The sequence below is a fragment of the Hylaeus anthracinus genome, unplaced genomic scaffold, assembly GCF_026225885.1.
Source record: "Hylaeus anthracinus isolate JK02 unplaced genomic scaffold, UHH_iyHylAnth1.0_haploid 11994, whole genome shotgun sequence".
NCBI lineage: Eukaryota > Metazoa > Arthropoda > Insecta > Hymenoptera > Colletidae > Hylaeus > Hylaeus anthracinus.
This window is the reverse complement of record NW_026534341.1, coordinates 11,728,523-11,744,277: the sequence shown is the minus strand read 5'-3', so window position 1 is coordinate 11,744,277 and position 15,755 is coordinate 11,728,523. Positions and strand designations below refer to the sequence as shown.

General features: G+C 34.4%; 5 protein-coding genes across 7 annotated transcripts in view; 3 read left to right on the top strand and 2 right to left on the bottom strand.

The window, feature by feature from the left end:
• The first annotated feature begins 839 nt into the window (after nucleotides 1-839).
• Nucleotides 840-5,543, top strand: LOC128888544 (CCR4-NOT transcription complex subunit 3). 2 transcript variants are annotated; one of them, XM_054145501.1, is made up of 10 exons: nucleotides 840-1,249; nucleotides 2,089-2,121; nucleotides 2,202-2,434; nucleotides 2,512-2,667; nucleotides 2,753-2,932; nucleotides 3,020-3,307; nucleotides 3,414-3,669; nucleotides 3,759-4,366; nucleotides 4,469-4,678; nucleotides 4,769-5,543. In XM_054145501.1, the coding sequence occupies exons 1-10, from the start codon at nucleotides 1,225-1,227 to the stop codon at nucleotides 4,865-4,867; spliced, it is 2,088 nt and encodes a 695-aa protein (XP_054001476.1). In that variant the 5' UTR covers nucleotides 840-1,224; the 3' UTR covers nucleotides 4,868-5,543. The 2 variants fall into 2 exon arrangements, with proteins under 2 accessions (XP_054001476.1, XP_054001477.1); XM_054145502.1 differs by lacking the exon at nucleotides 2,089-2,121 and having other exon boundaries at nucleotides 841-1,249.
• A 2,047-nt stretch (nucleotides 5,544-7,590) lies between these two features.
• On the bottom strand, nucleotides 7,591-9,930 carry LOC128888590 (probable ATP-dependent RNA helicase DDX47). Its single transcript, XM_054145599.1, has 8 exons — nucleotides 9,637-9,930; nucleotides 9,371-9,464; nucleotides 9,119-9,283; nucleotides 8,885-9,051; nucleotides 8,563-8,799; nucleotides 8,262-8,485; nucleotides 7,861-8,122; nucleotides 7,591-7,789 (listed from the first exon to the last, which is right to left on the bottom strand). Exons 1-8 carry the CDS (start codon nucleotides 9,703-9,705, stop codon nucleotides 7,646-7,648), a joined length of 1,362 nt encoding a protein of 453 aa, XP_054001574.1. The 5' UTR covers nucleotides 9,706-9,930; the 3' UTR covers nucleotides 7,591-7,645.
• A 1,976-nt stretch (nucleotides 9,931-11,906) lies between these two features.
• Nucleotides 11,907-12,328, top strand: LOC128888854 (cytochrome c oxidase assembly protein COX19). The gene is given in 1 exon segment (XM_054146019.1): nucleotides 11,907-12,328. A coding segment is annotated over 1 exon segment (291 nt). The 5' UTR covers nucleotides 11,907-12,037.
• Nucleotides 12,289-13,972, top strand: LOC128888632 (phosphopantothenoylcysteine decarboxylase). Its single transcript, XM_054145690.1, has 2 exons — nucleotides 12,289-13,301; nucleotides 13,411-13,972. The coding sequence occupies exons 1-2, from the start codon at nucleotides 12,876-12,878 to the stop codon at nucleotides 13,579-13,581; spliced, it is 597 nt and encodes a 198-aa protein (XP_054001665.1). The 5' UTR covers nucleotides 12,289-12,875; the 3' UTR covers nucleotides 13,582-13,972.
• A 193-nt stretch (nucleotides 13,973-14,165) lies between these two features.
• Nucleotides 14,166-15,755, bottom strand: part of LOC128888555 (matrix metalloproteinase-2) — a 206,621-nt gene continuing 205,031 nt past the window's right edge. For both annotated transcript variants that reach the window (XM_054145521.1, XM_054145522.1), the window contains 2 exons: nucleotides 15,544-15,647; nucleotides 14,166-14,571 (listed from right to left, as the gene is read on the bottom strand). In XM_054145521.1, the coding sequence (XP_054001496.1) occupies nucleotides 14,330-14,571; nucleotides 15,544-15,647 (346 nt within the window). In that variant the 3' untranslated portion in view covers nucleotides 14,166-14,329. The remainder of the gene's footprint in view (nucleotides 14,572-15,543; nucleotides 15,648-15,755) is intronic.

The window sequence follows — 15,755 nt, the reverse complement described above, 5'->3', positions numbered from 1 at the left end:
AAGTGAAAACACCTGAAAAAAATTTGGAATTTTCATATTGTCATTAATATCTACAAAAAGATATCAAAAAAGGTTAATTCAGAGTTTTTTCATGCCTTATTGACTTATATAAAAATGTAAGTTATTTAGTCAGTGTTATTTACCAGTAACAACTTGTTTATACGTTCTTTTATCAAATCAATTATTTGTTCTTTCATTTCAGCCAAAATAATTGAATTTCTTCCTAATTATCATACTCACTGTCACCAACTTACTAAAGTTTATGAAGGATAATAAAACTAGAGTCTATTTAGGGTAAAATATTTAGTGATTTTTCCTGGCATTGCACATGCCCTTCTCAAAAAAGATACTTTATGCCAATATAAATCCAATTGTATTAAAATGCGCGGGCTTATTGGTCTATTTACGTTTCATCTATAACATTTGAAAACGTCAGTTTAAATTGATTTATAAATGAAAATATAACGATACTTTACATTACAAGTAGTAGGAATATATCAACGTCTCGTTCTATTTCCTTCCTGTTTCCATTTTGTCTTTCAGTTCATTCATGTTTAAAAAATAAACTGCAAATGAAATTGGCGTGCATGAAACTTTATCGAAGGCCGTTTCAAATACTTCTCAACTTTGCCAGAATATCAATTTTTGAAGTTTCATTTTTGCATCATCTATTTATCAATATTTACGACCTGAATTAAAATTACTTATTTACAATAGAACATGTGGGCATTCCATCGTAGAAGTTTGTAAAAGAACCTGAAAGGAACATTTCCGTTGTAATCGTTGCAAACGCGTCGAAAGGTTTAAGCGATTTTCAATTGGTTTATGAACGCGAATGCATTAAGTATGTGCGTTAGGTAGAATGTGTGAATGCGCCAATGCATAATACACCATCTCATTTATTCAGTATTTCATATATATCATTTGTTGATGCTATCACTTTTTGTGTATTTTTATGTGTTGTCGATTTACGACTATACGTAGCGTATGTTGTTTACCGTCGAAGTTAAGAGTTTGACGGAGAAATAAGAGCGAGCATCAACGCAGCTCGTTCACGGACGGTCGGACGTTGTCATTTGAAAACGGAAGCCATCTTGTGGCCGAGCCTCCCATATTATACTGGGAATAATAGTTCAGCGACTATTTGTCCCGTAAAATTGTTCCGTACTTTTTCCATTACGTCTAGACTATGCATGAATTATTGTATCACATGTTTACATAGCCATGGCTGCGACGAGAAAGTTGCAAGGTGAGGAGAAAATGTTTCCAGCATGTTTACATTTAGAAAATTTTGTTATGGGCCCTGCACCACTACAACTTTGCCTGTCGATCTTGCTTACCGTCCTGCAGTCCTCTGCCCGGTTTAAACGCTTGTATTTGCGACTAGTAGCAGCCTATTTTTAACTCGCGTTATCTATTTGCATGCAGGCTTCTGTGCCTGACAGTTGGTATAGGTTGCCAGGGTACGATAGATTGGTATGTTCTGTTCGACTTTTCACATGTTTCTTTGATAGAGGTTTATTCTTTCTGATATGAACTGTATTTAGAGCAATTTAATGGTTCTTCCTTATGTCAGCATAACCTTCTAAACGGCTCTACATTCCACTTGTATGGTACACATGTATAGTGGTGCCGAGGTAGAGCATTTGTTAAGTACTCGTCAGTATAAACTTTTAACTTAAGTTGCTTAAGTATAGAGCGATGTATTATAAGAATTTCTAGAATACTATTAGTTTTGTGTTCTTTTAATATCTTCTATACACGTTCATAATGAAAAAATAAAGAGTTCTTACCGTTATTCACAATGTTTTATTGCACCCAATACATTTCCAATTAGTTTGGTTGTAGCATTTAAGTCGTGCATTTATAGTACAATGTATCTTAGTAGGCATTCTCCTTTGAGGTAATAGAGTAATAGAATAAATGGTCTATGCTGCGTGTGTTATGAAGAGTTTATTTGTTTTCCATTAAAACAAACTTGTAATTAAAGGGATCACCCTCTTTTTATGCATTACATTTTGTTCATAGCATTTTTAAATTAATGTTTGTATTTGCTGATAAAATCAATTTTATTTTCACATTTATTAGAAATGATAAAGTTGGAGTCAAACATAGATGAATGTTAGTAATAAATGATATTGTATATATTCATGTTTCACATAATCTTGCAGACTGATGTATGTATGTTTTTTAAATTTTAGGTGAAATAGATCGGTGCCTTAAAAAAGTAACAGAGGGTGTAGAGACATTTGAAGACATTTGGCAGAAGGTTCATAATGCTACGAACAGCAATCAGAAGGAGAAATATGAAGCAGACCTTAAGAAGGAAATCAAAAAACTCCAGAGGTTACGTGATCAGATCAAAACCTGGCTTGCATCTGGCGAGATTAAGGATAAAACTACGCTTCTTGAGTATAGGAAGTTAATAGAAACTGTGAGTATAGTTTATCAAGAAATTCAAAAATAAAAAATTGCGGAACTTACTAAGTGTAGTAATTGTTTTTTTTACAGCAAATGGAAAGGTTTAAAGTTGTAGAGAGAGAAACAAAAACGAAAGCTTATTCGAAGGAAGGTTTAGGAGCAGCTCAAAAACTTGATCCAGCTCAAAAAGAAAGAGAAGAAGTTAGCAATTGGCTTGCAAGTTCCATAGACGCTTTAAATCTTCAGGTATGGAATAGAGGATTGCGCTTAATCGGATTCACGACATTTTTTTGTAACAAGTATAATTTGCTTTTGATCGATTTCGGTATAGCTGGATACATTTGAATCCGAGATAGAATCATTACTTGCGGGAAAGAAAAAAAGGTTAGATAAAGATAAGCAGGATAGGATGGATGAATTAAAAGGAAAACTTGATAAACACCGTTACCATATCCGAAAATTGGAAACATTGTTACGCATGTTGGACAATATGTCTGTTGAAGTTAATACTGTAAGTGAATGTCAATGAAATTATTTCATATATTAATATTGTGAACTTTCATAATTATTTAATCTTTACTTTTCACGTGATTCGCAGATTAAGAGGATAAAAGATGACGTAGAGTATTATATTGAATCCTCACAGGAACCTGATTTTGAGGAGAACGAATATATTTATGATGATATTATTGGTCTCGATGAAGTAGAGTTGTCTGGAGTTGGTATTCCTTCGTCAGCGACTACAGACAGCAACAATAGTAATGAGACTGGAGGTACACCAACCTCAACTAATTCTGGTACTTCACCCATACCATCACCTCCATTGAGTTCCACCATGCACAACCATTCGAGTGATAGTTCTATGGATAATGACAAGAAAACAAAGGTATGTATATTATACTTCGGTTAGATTCAGTGCTACATGGTACTTTGGTGGTTCGTTATATTAGTTGTTTCAATAATTGATAATAGAGCAAATACATTGATTTCAGCCTGTGAAACCTACAGCAGTCAGGCCACTATTAAATTCACAGGCGAGCATTCCAACCACGGGAAGCACTGCCACTATAAAGTCGAATTTATTGTCGAGCAGCACTCCAAGCAAGACCATTCCCATGACACCTAGCCATAACTCGCCTAGTTCTACAAGTAATCATATTGCAACAACTAATGCAGGCAACTTTGCCACAGTAGCTGCTTCGCATAGTAACTCACAAGCCATCCATTCTACCTCTAGTAAAACATCTTGTAAGTAAACTGTGAAACATCATCCATAAACAATATTAGTAGTAACGATATATTGAATAATTCTATGGTTTATGTTTTTTAATTTGCAGCTCACAGCAGCGAAAATGGTTTGTTATCGTCTTCGTCCACGTCCAGCGTTACCTCGAATGTGCCACAAACGATCTCACAGCAGCACAATAATCCTGCACCCATACAGACGACACATGTGTTGCACAACCAACAAAATCAGAATCACAACAGTGAAACCGAAATGACGACGCCGATCCCACCATCTTCTTCACCACAATCGTCAGTCAGCAGTAGGTCTTCACCTCTGCCCGCAAATTCCTGCTCGCCAGCGCCATCCACTGCCAATGGTCTCATCCCTAAGCTTCCTGATGGCATGTCCTCTTTGAAATCCATAGCCCAACAAGTAATTGTCCGAGCAGGTTTGGAAATACCGCCGTCCGAGTCGAATAGAAACATCTTTGATAGTGCTAAAGCGAATAATAACAACAACAATGCCACCTCGGAAGCACACATTCCTCCTCTGCTTGGTGTCGCGCCGCTCGGACCGGTACCTCTTCAAAAAGAACATCAGCTGCAGTTCCAGATGATGGAGGCTGCTTACTATCATATGCCTCATCCATCTGATTCTGAACGCTTGCGATCATATTTACCAAGAAATCTGTGTCCAACGCCTCCTTACTATCAACAGGTACTTGATCGTTTTACGTTAATTATGCCTTGAAAATACTCTGGTAATCTAATTCTGATTTTCTTTAGTACTTTTGTTAACGTTTACATAAACCCTTTTTAGGTCCAACTTCCTCATTCTGACACTGTGGAGTTCTTCCAACGTCTTTCAACGGAAACATTATTCTTCATATTTTATTACATGGAAGGTTCTAAGGGCCAGTACCTGGCTGCAAAAGCTCTAAAAAAACAAAGTTGGAGGTTTCATACTAAATATATGATGTGGTTTCAAAGACACGAAGAACCGAAAGTAATTAACGAAGAATACGAACAGGTTAGCATGAAATATCAATTCGATGGTGAACAATGAATTATACATGTCACGTTAAATAGTAACTTACCGTGTTTAATATATTTGTTTCAGGGCACCTACATTTATTTCGATTACGAAAAGTGGGGGCAAAGAAAAAAAGAAGGTTTTACATTTGAGTACAAGTACTTAGAGGACAGAGATCTGAATTAACCAGTCCTGTTGCTCGTGGAGTCTCCGAAATGCACTATTTCTGTACCGGTATTATCAAAAATCGAAAAGACAGATTTATTTTTTACAATTCTATATTTTCACAAAATATAATTTTATTTATTGGTAAAGAGTATCTCAGAAAAAAGTAAATGAAAACAAAAAAGAAAGAAAAGCTCGTGCATAGCAAAAAAATGAAGGCACTTCATTATATTTCAACGTTGCGATGGTAAACTCTTCTATATATTCATTTTCGAGAGAAAGAAAAAGCGAAATACGAATCACGAAATTGAAAGAAACAAAAATGCAACTATCACAAAGAATGGAGTAAGTTAATCGGGGACAGTAAATTGTAACTATAAAAAGTAATGATACGGAAGGCACCAGAGACACACTTTTAACATTTTAGTGTGTGGTGTGTGATACAAGAGGAAGAAGTTATACTCGCTGGCGACTGACTCTGTAATACCAGTACAAACATGCGTGCGGCCCATCTGCCGTTTGGCGGTAAGGTGGAGGGCGCTCATGCAATGGTATGTCTTAATGTTAGATTATAAGTAGCCTTTTTGTATAAAGTATATTGAGGTATAAAACCCTTAAATTGAATTACTGTACAGAATGTGTAGAAATAGTGAATAATAATATTATGGAATATATTTTATTTCTCATTTAAATGAAACCTAAGTTGTTTCAATTTTTGTCACATCTGGCACATCTTTGACACCTTGCATTCGGAACATTCCATCCATTAGATTTTTGCCCTCGACCAGTTACTTAGATGCGTTTCGACAATTTAAAAGCGAGTATCGATCTCGTTCAAGTCAGAAACGTGCTCACTACGTATTAATAGTAGCATACTTAGAGTAGGCTACTATTTTACTGCACATCTTGTCAATTCAGGATTCTTGGTTTCATTCGTTTTCAGCAATCCCTGCGCGCAACGCACTGTATTCGTCAAATGGCGACTCGTGATAATCACTGTTCATATGTATTTATGAATTACTGAAAGAACGAGAAAGAGTGTGTGAGAGAGAGAGAGAATGAATGGTAGAGAGAGCAAGTGAGAGCTATATTGTACGAACTTATTTATTATAAATTGTTGGTGTCACCAAAGGCGAAACATCTCTGACGGGAAGCAAAAGAAGGAACGTTTTCAATCATTTTATATGTACATACATGTATATTTCCTTATTTGTTTGATCTCCGTTGTTTCTTGTTAAATGTTGAATGGTGGTATCGACATTTGGAATAAATAATTTCAGACAAAAAGTCTTTGCTTCAGAGATTGAAGTGATCGCTTGCACGCGTGCTGTTTGTCATTACAAAAGCCTTCGACAACGAGATTAGACATATTGCATCTCTTAGTAATACAGAGAAAAGTTGACGTTTCTCATAAAGATCGATTTAGCGCTAGAATGGAGATCTACTTAAACAAGAAATAGCTATATTCTAAGCAGATACTCTCGTTACAAACGAAATTGCGATTGCAATGTTTAAGTACATGGCAGATACCTAGCAATGGTCTTTCTTTTAATTTACTTTAGAGGCAATATTCAATGAGATATATTTCTTCAAAAACAAATGGTGTTGCAGTAAATGTTGGTTTGCATGTTTGCAATACACTTCAGATTTAATTATTCTCGACATGTTTAGGAAAAGTTTTTGCAACATGGTTATACATCATCCAATACCAATGACCCTTCAATAGTGTTCGATATGTTAATGTGTATCGAAGGTGTCATGCTTGTTAATAATACATTAATGGAAGTTAGGTCCGTAAGACTTTCAGAATTACAATAAACCAAGGATTTTTCACTTTACACAGCACTATATTATTCTCCGGTGCACAATTTTACGAAATCCGTTTTGTAACCCCTGATGTCTGAAAAAGATACAACCGTTCAATGTTATATGCAAAGAGAAAGAGATAAGGATTTGTTGCCACTTTATACAGTTAAATAACATTGTAGCCTTTAGAAATCGTACTATAATCATAATGTTAAAACGGAAGAACAGTATTGTTCACGAGTATTTTGTACTATGAGAACCTGTACAATGCTGATCCATGTTTTTCTATAAAGATTTGAGGAGAAAATTAACAAATTTTACAACAGTGTGCTGTGCATAACACTTTGCATTTGTTACAATGTTTTGCTGCTCTTTTAATATATTACATGCTTCTAATCTTTATCTCGCATTTTCTAATAAACAAGGTTCTGCTTTGTAATTCAGATAGAGAACATATGAGTAGTAAACTAAATTGGTTGTGTAGGTTGACGGGTTCTGCTTTCGGTGCTTTATTAATATCATCTAACAAATATTGCTACAAGTGATAAATGACAATGGTTGAAAGATTGTGATTTTTATTGTGTATCTTATATTGTTCTCGTACGAGAACAAGTATTCGTTTTGTGTAAAGACTTAGACTATTACGATAGAACAGACTCTTTCAATATTAAGAAATTTGTCTGGTTTTACGACGTTTGATGACAAACGTTCGATTTTTCTTTTGTGAATGCTCGATCACCACATAGTCAGTTTAATTATGTAGATAAAAAATAGACGTTCGAAAGTTGCAAAAGGGAGTAAAATGTGGTTTTGTAAATTGACAGTTACTTAAGGATCTTAATGCAAACTATAAGTTTTGGATGAAAATACGTATGAGGGGAATGACGGTCTGATTTATAAATAAAACAAAACGACAATGATAATAAAAATATCATCTCGTGTTTGTCATTTATTAAGAATTAACAAACGTATCTGATAAGGCATCTCAGCCATTCAACCCTTTCTTCCCTTCCCTTTATTTTTTCCTTTTATTCTTTTTCTGACCCCAACAGATTGTTCCGTGTCGTCGTCTTCGTTATCATCTTGATGTTTCTTTCGTTTGCCTAATTTTTTACTATCCTCGATGTCCTTCAATTCCTGAAGCAACACGACAATGTATTTAATTCTACACTAATGTATGGAGTAACTAATGAGAGTTTCAAATTTACCATTTTTACGATACGTTGCGCTTCGGCTACTCTTTCTTGAAGGACCATTACTTCTTCTTCTTCCGTAGGATACAATGGTAATTGTTTTGATATCAACTGTTCGATTCTTTGATACAGCTCCACGTCGTATTGTGTTACAAACGTAATAGAACGACCAGAGCGGCCAGCACGCGCGGTACGACCAACTCTGTGTATATAATCCTTGCTATGCGTAGGTATATCAAAATTTATTACAATATCTACGTGAGGGATATCAAGACCTCTGTAATATACGGATAAAAGTAAAATTGAAACGGTTGTTTTTGCAATTAAATCAGTCTCATCCTTTGGATGTCAGCGGGGGGCCGATCTGCCGACCCCCGGTTCTTATGCACAGATCGGCTTGGCATCCGCATATTTACCTGCTGGCAACATCTGTAGAAATGAGTATAGATCGATTTTTTGCCTTGAATTTAGTAAGAGCAGCTATTCTTTTATTTTGTGACATCTGTCCGTGTAGCGGAACCGCGGTGAAACCCAAATTCCGTATAAGAAGAGCAGTTCTTATTGTATTGTTACAGGTTGCACAAAAAATCATAAAACTATTGCCTGCTAGTTCATTTAGGATATGTACTAGGTATACATCCTAAAATAGAAGATTTGCTATAAAGGAAGTTTTCAAGAAGTCTTGCAAATATCTGATAGTTCATGAGCTACTTGTACCTTGAATTTAACAGGAATGAATATATAATATTGTTGCAATTTCTCAACAGTTTGATACTTTGTAGAAACTTCCACCTTAACTGGATTCTGTAAAGACGCGCGCTGCAGTTTCTGAACCTTTTTGGTCATTGTCGCTGAGAATAGCAGTGTTCTTCTATCTCTAGGAATTACCCTTAAAATTTTATCTACTTCAACTTCAAAGTCTAAATTCAAAATGCGATCTGCTTCATCCATAACCTTGTAAAAATGAAATACTAAGTCAAAATATTAGGTATTTTCACTTGTTTGCAGTTAAATGTAATAAGAATATATTAATAACTACCAAAAATTTTAAAGAACGTAGGTTAAAACCCTTAGTGTTTTCCAAATGATCTACCAATCTTCCTGGAGTAGCTATTAAAATATGTGGTTTCTTTGCTAATAATAATGATTGAGACATCATGTCCATACCACCTACTATTACAGCACATTTCACACCAATACTTGATCCTAAAGTATAATTAAATCATAATAATTCATAATGACACCATAAAATAGCAAAATAAATCTCCCCTACCTAAAGCTTCAAATTGTTCTGATATTTGAAATGCCAACTCTCTTGTAGGAGTTAAAATTAAGGCAAAATACCTTTGAGGATTTTCTAATAATGCCTGTAATATAGGAAGAGCAAATGCAGCAGTTTTACCAGAACCAGTTTCTGCCAATCCTATGATATCTTTGCCTAAACAATATGTTCGAAAAAAAAGAAGGATCAATGTATTATTTTGATTTTATATTTTCAATATATGGATGTCAGTATTAAATTTACCCTGTAGTGCTAATGGAATAGCTTCACATTGAATTTTTGTAGGTGATTTCCACTTTAAATCTTCACATGCTTTGCATAATGTATCTACAATTCCCTATAATAATATAATTTTTATAATTGATATATTTTAATGATATTATATTAGATTTTACTCTGCTAATCCTGATACCTTTTTAACGATATTATTTCGTTAGAATTTGAAAAAAATACACGAAGTTAACATTTGATTTAGGTTATATTTTTTTTGAAGAGATTTTTAAGCTTACCAAGTCCTTCCAAGTTACTTCTTCTTTATTTTCTTCATCCACTTGTTCTACTGGCTTACTTTCTTCCATTATTTATTTACAAATATTTACGATTCTATAATATTTTTAATTTACGAAGTTACACCTTATATTTTTACTTTTATTTATCATCTGCTACATAACCTGCAAGCCTGCGTTCACCTGTATTAGCCTGTGCCATAGAGTGCTCTTATATATAAGCGAAACTTTAATGTTTTTTAAATCCCGATTTTATCAGCGACTCTATAGGCAAAATCCTCAAGTTTTTTTGTAAAATAGTTCCTAGTTTTTCTACTAGGTGGCAGAAAAGAGTTAGATTAGAGGATCACTAGTTGAGAAAAAGTTTGGGACGCCACGTATTAATTGCGGAGGAACTAAAAGAAAAGAGCGCGTGAAACGACATCTTCGGAATTTGAAGAAACTAAAGAAGAAAGCCAGGGACAGTATATCATCGCGGGAAACGTAGTCTTTATGGATATTCGAAGAAGGTAGCAGCGATTATCAAGAGGATAATGTCATCGTCTCAAATAAAGCAGTGAACAATCTAGCTTTTCTTTAACAACTGACATGAAAGAAGAAGCTCGAAAGAAACACCAAAGAAACACAGGAACATCCAACCGAAGCGTCGAAGTTGCGAACGCTAATTCAAATACCATTCTCGTTTGCTGCTGCTGTTCATAATGGTAAATAAACTTACACATTAAAAATTAATAAGGATTGATATTCTGCGTGGCAGCAGAAAAGTATGATAAATCATTGGGAAACTAATCCTTCATCTGATATCTATATTTGTAGATAGACATATATGTTCTTTCATTTCGAAGTGCACGTTTTGGTGGCTTTAGTGAGAAGCAGGCCGCCTAGCAATTGCATACCAAGTAATATGAGCTAATATGGCTGTAATCTTTTGCGTTTACAAGTAACAAAAATATGCAGACTTAGAATTTGAATTAACGCACATATATACAGTATATAAGAAATAATAAACAATTTCTTATATAAAAATCTTATACGTCCCCATTCTTAATTATATTTTATTTTTAATCATATTTATATTTTTTACAAGGTAAAGTAGGGAAAATGCAAATGCAGATCAACGGATTTTAAACTGTATCCGCTTTTTCTCTGGTATATAATTTCTTTAAAGTCATTTGATGCTTTTTGAAATTGCCGCTGTTTCATACGTAATACACGCGTATTGGTAGATGGCGCCACTGTTCTCAACTAGTGATTCTGTAGTTTCATACCTAGAGGATTACTAGGTATTGTAGGGGAAACCGATCAACACGCCTTTTAACGGTTAACAATAACGATTTAATTTATTTTGCTTTTACAAAAATTCGTGGGTCTTCACATCCAACAACCGTAACATTACCCAAACTACCAACTTAAACTAGATAGGAACTTATGATCTAGGGACTTTATATTTCCACCACAGTATCTACCCCATAGCTCTATCTAGTGGCTAAAGATAGGAACCATTCTACAACAAATTTGAGCGTTTTGCCACCGATGGCGCTGATTATCCTGATATTATAATAAATAAAAAGCTCATATAATACTGTTAATTTTGTTTCTTTTTAAGAGTATTTCTTTATATTTGTACTAAAATGTCGATAAATATTATTTGGGCTTGTTATTTGTAGACAAAAACTATTTTTCTACAAACTTCGGCGTTTTATCGTCGAATTAGGTCTGATCACCGCTCAATTCATTCATTGTCAGTAAAACTGACAATGTTTCTCCAATTTTTGTCTAATTCATCTTCGGTTGTTAATTAGGGTTGTTAGAAAGACGTAAGATGTAGTTCCATCAATGATATAAAACAATATTCATCATAATATTTACATCAAATAGAATAGGTAATAATTGACCTAGTTCCACAGCGGGCAGTTACTAACTATGTATACAAATTTTATCGTTTTAGACAGAATTTAGTTATGAAGCTGAAGGCGTGAATGAAGTAATTACAACTGAATAATAAATTAAATAATTAAATTTATGATTCCATATAAGTTGATCTTTACAGAATGTAAAGGGACAAATGCTTAGCGTTTGTCACAAAGATCATTTTGAACAAAAAGTGTAGTATAAACATAGATTTTACTGTAAGAATAGACGTGATTATTACGATAGATCAAAGCTTGATCAATTGAATGATTGCATTCATTTGAAATGTAAAAAAATACGCTGCGTATTAATTACTCTCGTAGAGTTAAAAGTATCGTCGCATGTGGCGCTCTCGTCTGCAGTTTGTCCAAGTTTGTCGTAATGGTGGTTGCAGTTTATCGTGTGGTTTGTGAGAAATTTGCGTGCAAGAGAATTCTCGTACGTTTCGTTCTTTAATTTGATTTTTCTGCATGAACACCGCTGAGGATTAGTGATGACCTCGTACACGTATTCAAGGAAGTCGTTTACGCCCATACCACCGGAAAAGGGCAGTTTTCCACTCGATCATGAGGGTGTCTGCAAATTGGAAATGGTCAAATACATGAAGTGTCTATATCAGAATAAAAACGAAAACACGATATGTAGAAACGAAGCAAAAAATTATCTCGCATGCCGAATGGAAAACCAATTGATGGCACAGGAAGAGTGGTCGAATATGGGTTACGCTGACCAGGTCAAGGAGACATAACAGCAGCGATTTATTGCCAATCGATTCTCTTATTGAAGTTCTTAACGATTGACCAGTATTTATGAACATTTCTGTCTGGTCATTTTTGTTTCATCTGGGAAAACAAATCGACGGATTCTCTAGAATATGCATAGATCTTTGCAGATAATCACGTACACACATATACATATATGTTTAGATAAGAAGATTGGCGAATGATGACTCGACATCTTTAATAGTGATTTTCTTTCGGTAGATGAACGAATTAATGTGACAATTCGAATAATTTGAGTGCAGTGGAGGGACTTTCAAACGAATTATTAAGCATTTAAGACAGCCTGTTGCGTAGAGGCCGTAGCACATTTGTCATAGAAATTTAAAAAGTTAAACCACTCTTAAGCTTAGAGCTCTGTTAATTGTAGTTCTCTGTGGATTGAATTGATCAAGGCATTTGGTGACCTATTCGTAGTAAAGCATTTCTTGTCGTGCTTGGGTGGATCTGGCCTATTTGGTATCGAGGTATTATTGACACCAAAAAATTGCATTTTATATAGTAAAAAGTAGTAAATAACAAAATATTTAAAACAATACAAGGTCTATTGATATGTCAAACATGCCTAGAAAGAAAGTTTTGATTGGTTGCACCGGCAGTGTAGCCACAATTAAATTGCCACAGTTAGTAGAGAAATTATGGCAGAACAATTTGGAAGTGAGAATAGTGGTTACTGAAAAAGCTAAGCATTTTTTGAAAGAAGCAGATCTACCTTCTGGAATTCAAGTTTTATCGGATACCGTAGAATGGGCTGCATGGCAAGATAGAGGCGACCCTGTGTTACATATCGATCTGGTTAAATGGGCTGATTTGTTCTTAATCGCTCCATTAGATGCTAACACACTTGGCAAGATAGCCAGCGGTATATGCGACAATATCTTGACCTGTGTAGCACGTGCATGGAATCCTTCTAAGCCATTAGTTTTTTGTCCTGCTATGAATACAAAAATGTGGGAACATCCAGTTACTGCACCACAGGTATTATGAATTTTGTATTTGCAATTTGTATTTTATATTTATCAATATCTGTTTAACGTAAGTCTCATGATATTATGTAATCTATCTCAAACGTTTCCACCTTATTCAGGTAGCTCTGCTTAAGTCTTGGGGATACAAGGAAGTAACTTGCATTTCTAAAACTCTTATGTGTGGTGATACTGGAATGGGTGGTATGGCAGAGGTAGACACTATCGTTCAAACTACATTAAGATTAGTCAATCCTTGGGATCCATATTCGCCACCTGATCTACGTCTCTAATATCGTGAAGAAGAAACGAAATGTTCAACAAAGCTTTATCATCGTATAGATTAAATGTGAAATATTTTATGGGGGAAAGAAAATTTAAAGATAGAGAGTTCATGATGCGTACCGCGGTGGGATTCAAATAATTTATGCTCACAGTAAAATTCAAGTCCAATAACAAGTGTTTACTTGTACAATTACGCTTTTCTGAATGCACCGCGGTCGCGATATTTTGTTGCTCAAGTATAATGTTTGGAACAACTATGCCAAGGAATGTATTCAAGATGGAGTCCACTAGCTACAGCAGAATATAAAAATTGTAAAGAAATTCTGTTCACATATCGTTTAAAATTGACCCATCAAATAAACGTGTACATGTTTTGTTAAATATATGAGTTCAATAATATTTTAAGGCCTTTTCTTAAAGACAACTTCAATTAAAAATTGCTAAAGGAGTAGGATAAGGAGTTAATTTTTCGAAAGAGTATGACGATATTATTTCGGAAGTTATTCGACGTTTAAACAAATTTCTTTATTTATTAAACAAGTATTAATCTGGATCAGGCAAGCAAGAATGTAGTAACTTGAGTGAATAGTCCTTCCTTATTAAAATTCTTTATTAAAATTATTTAAAAATTACTTTATTAAAATTACTTTAATTATACATAGTCAGTATAAGGGAAGTGCGTTAAAATTTAGTCGCGTGCAAATCGGAACGTGTACGCGTTCGTACTTGTACGCGGCTTTACATAAATATCACAGTTTACAAATATTTTCTAAAATATGCTATAAAAAATAACCCGAGAGAAATTGTTGGAAGTGTCGACGCGTCGCTCGAGGCCATGATTTTTGATTTCCTTGGATAATTCTCAACGTCGTTGGTTTCCAACTCTCGGGGGCAGCCCATCCAGGCGGGCGCCGATAATTTTTGTTTCTCGTGGGCGACTTTCATCCTCAAATCATCGAATTCCCAGAAGCCCTTTCCTTTGAAGAAATACGTTTTGCCTGCAAAAGAAACCTTTCATGTAATATGCCGTCGTTCCTTCAGATTTCTCTTTGAAGCAGTGTTTTCCAAACTAGGGGGGTGCCTTGCATAATCCAAGGGGGAAGAAAGAGGATCTTCAATGTAGAAAAATGTGGATACACACTTACTAACACATTGCAAGTAGAGTGGGTGTAGAAAGTATTCGTACACCGATCAATTTCTAAAAAATTATGTAAAATTGTAATTTATCAACTTATTTTTTATAAACAATGGCATTCTACATATTCTCGGAAATCTCTAGAATAGATAGATTACAAAAAAAATAGCTATTTATATAAGTTGCGAAATTAATAAGAAAAAAATTATCGACCATTAATCGATAGAAATGTTGAAGCAATAAGTATACGCACAACTGTTTAATCTTTTAAACTTCATTAAAAAAAAAAAGAAATTTACATTAATTTACAAGTATATAATACTTCCTTCGTGGGATTTCCTCTTGATTTTATAATCATTGTAACCCTTCTAAGCATTAAATTAACTAAATTATTAGTTATTCGAAGTGGGATCTTCTTCCCTTCCACTATTAGAGCCATTTTTAAAAGTACTTTACTTTGGAAATTTGATGTTTTCTAATTCGTACGGAGCAATAAACTAATGTGTTTACGTTACAAACTCTACTGTAAATGGTTCGTCATAAGAATCGTACAAATACTTATTGCTTCTACCCACTTTTACCCACTTTTCGCATTTTTTCGTTAATTTCACAAATTCTATTAACTACAAAATGTTGTTTAGACTATATCTATCTTAGAGACTTCCGAGAATATGTAAAATATCATTGATTATAAAAAAAGAAGTTAAGAAACTACAATTTCACACAAAAGTTTTTTGGGAAATTGATCGGTGTACGAATACATTCTACACTCACTGTATACTTGGTATACGAATTAAACTACTGCTTTAAAGTCATAATATGGAAATATACTCACCATTCTTCCCTTGGAAAACAGCATCGATATCATTCCCCACTCCAGCAAACATACTTATGTCTCTTGGATAATCCAGTTCTACGTAGTTTACGGATTCGTCGAACCTGCGTGAATTTAGTTATCGTTTGTTAAAGTCTTTATAGAAATATCTTCAAAAATGTACTTTTATTTATAAAATTACGTTCGTAATAAATGTGCAGAATGTCTCCAGA

Coding starts and splice junctions, on each gene's coding strand:
- LOC128888544 (XM_054145501.1), top strand. CDS start 1,225: ATGGCTGCGACGAGAAAGTTGCAAG. Junction 1,250..2,088: donor TGCGACGAGAAAGTTGCAAG/GTGAGGAGAAAA, acceptor CACATTTATTAG/AAATGATAAAGTTGGAGTCA. Junction 2,122..2,201: donor GGAGTCAAACATAGATGAAT/GTTAGTAATAAA, acceptor TTTAAATTTTAG/GTGAAATAGATCGGTGCCTT.
- LOC128888590 (XM_054145599.1), bottom strand. CDS start 9,705: ATGGAAGAAAGTAAGCCAGTAGAACAAGTGGATGAAGAAAATAAAGAA. Junction 8,123..8,261: donor TCTACAGATGTTGCCAGCAG/GTAAATATGCGG, acceptor CGTATATTACAG/AGGTCTTGATATCCCTCACG. Junction 7,790..7,860: donor CGCAACGTATCGTAAAAATG/GTAAATTTGAAA, acceptor GTGTTGCTTCAG/GAATTGAAGGACATCGAGGA.
- LOC128888632 (XM_054145690.1), top strand. CDS start 12,876: ATGTCAAACATGCCTAGAAAGAAAGTTTTGATTGGTTGCACCGGCAGT. Junction 13,302..13,410: donor ATCCAGTTACTGCACCACAG/GTATTATGAATT, acceptor CACCTTATTCAG/GTAGCTCTGCTTAAGTCTTG.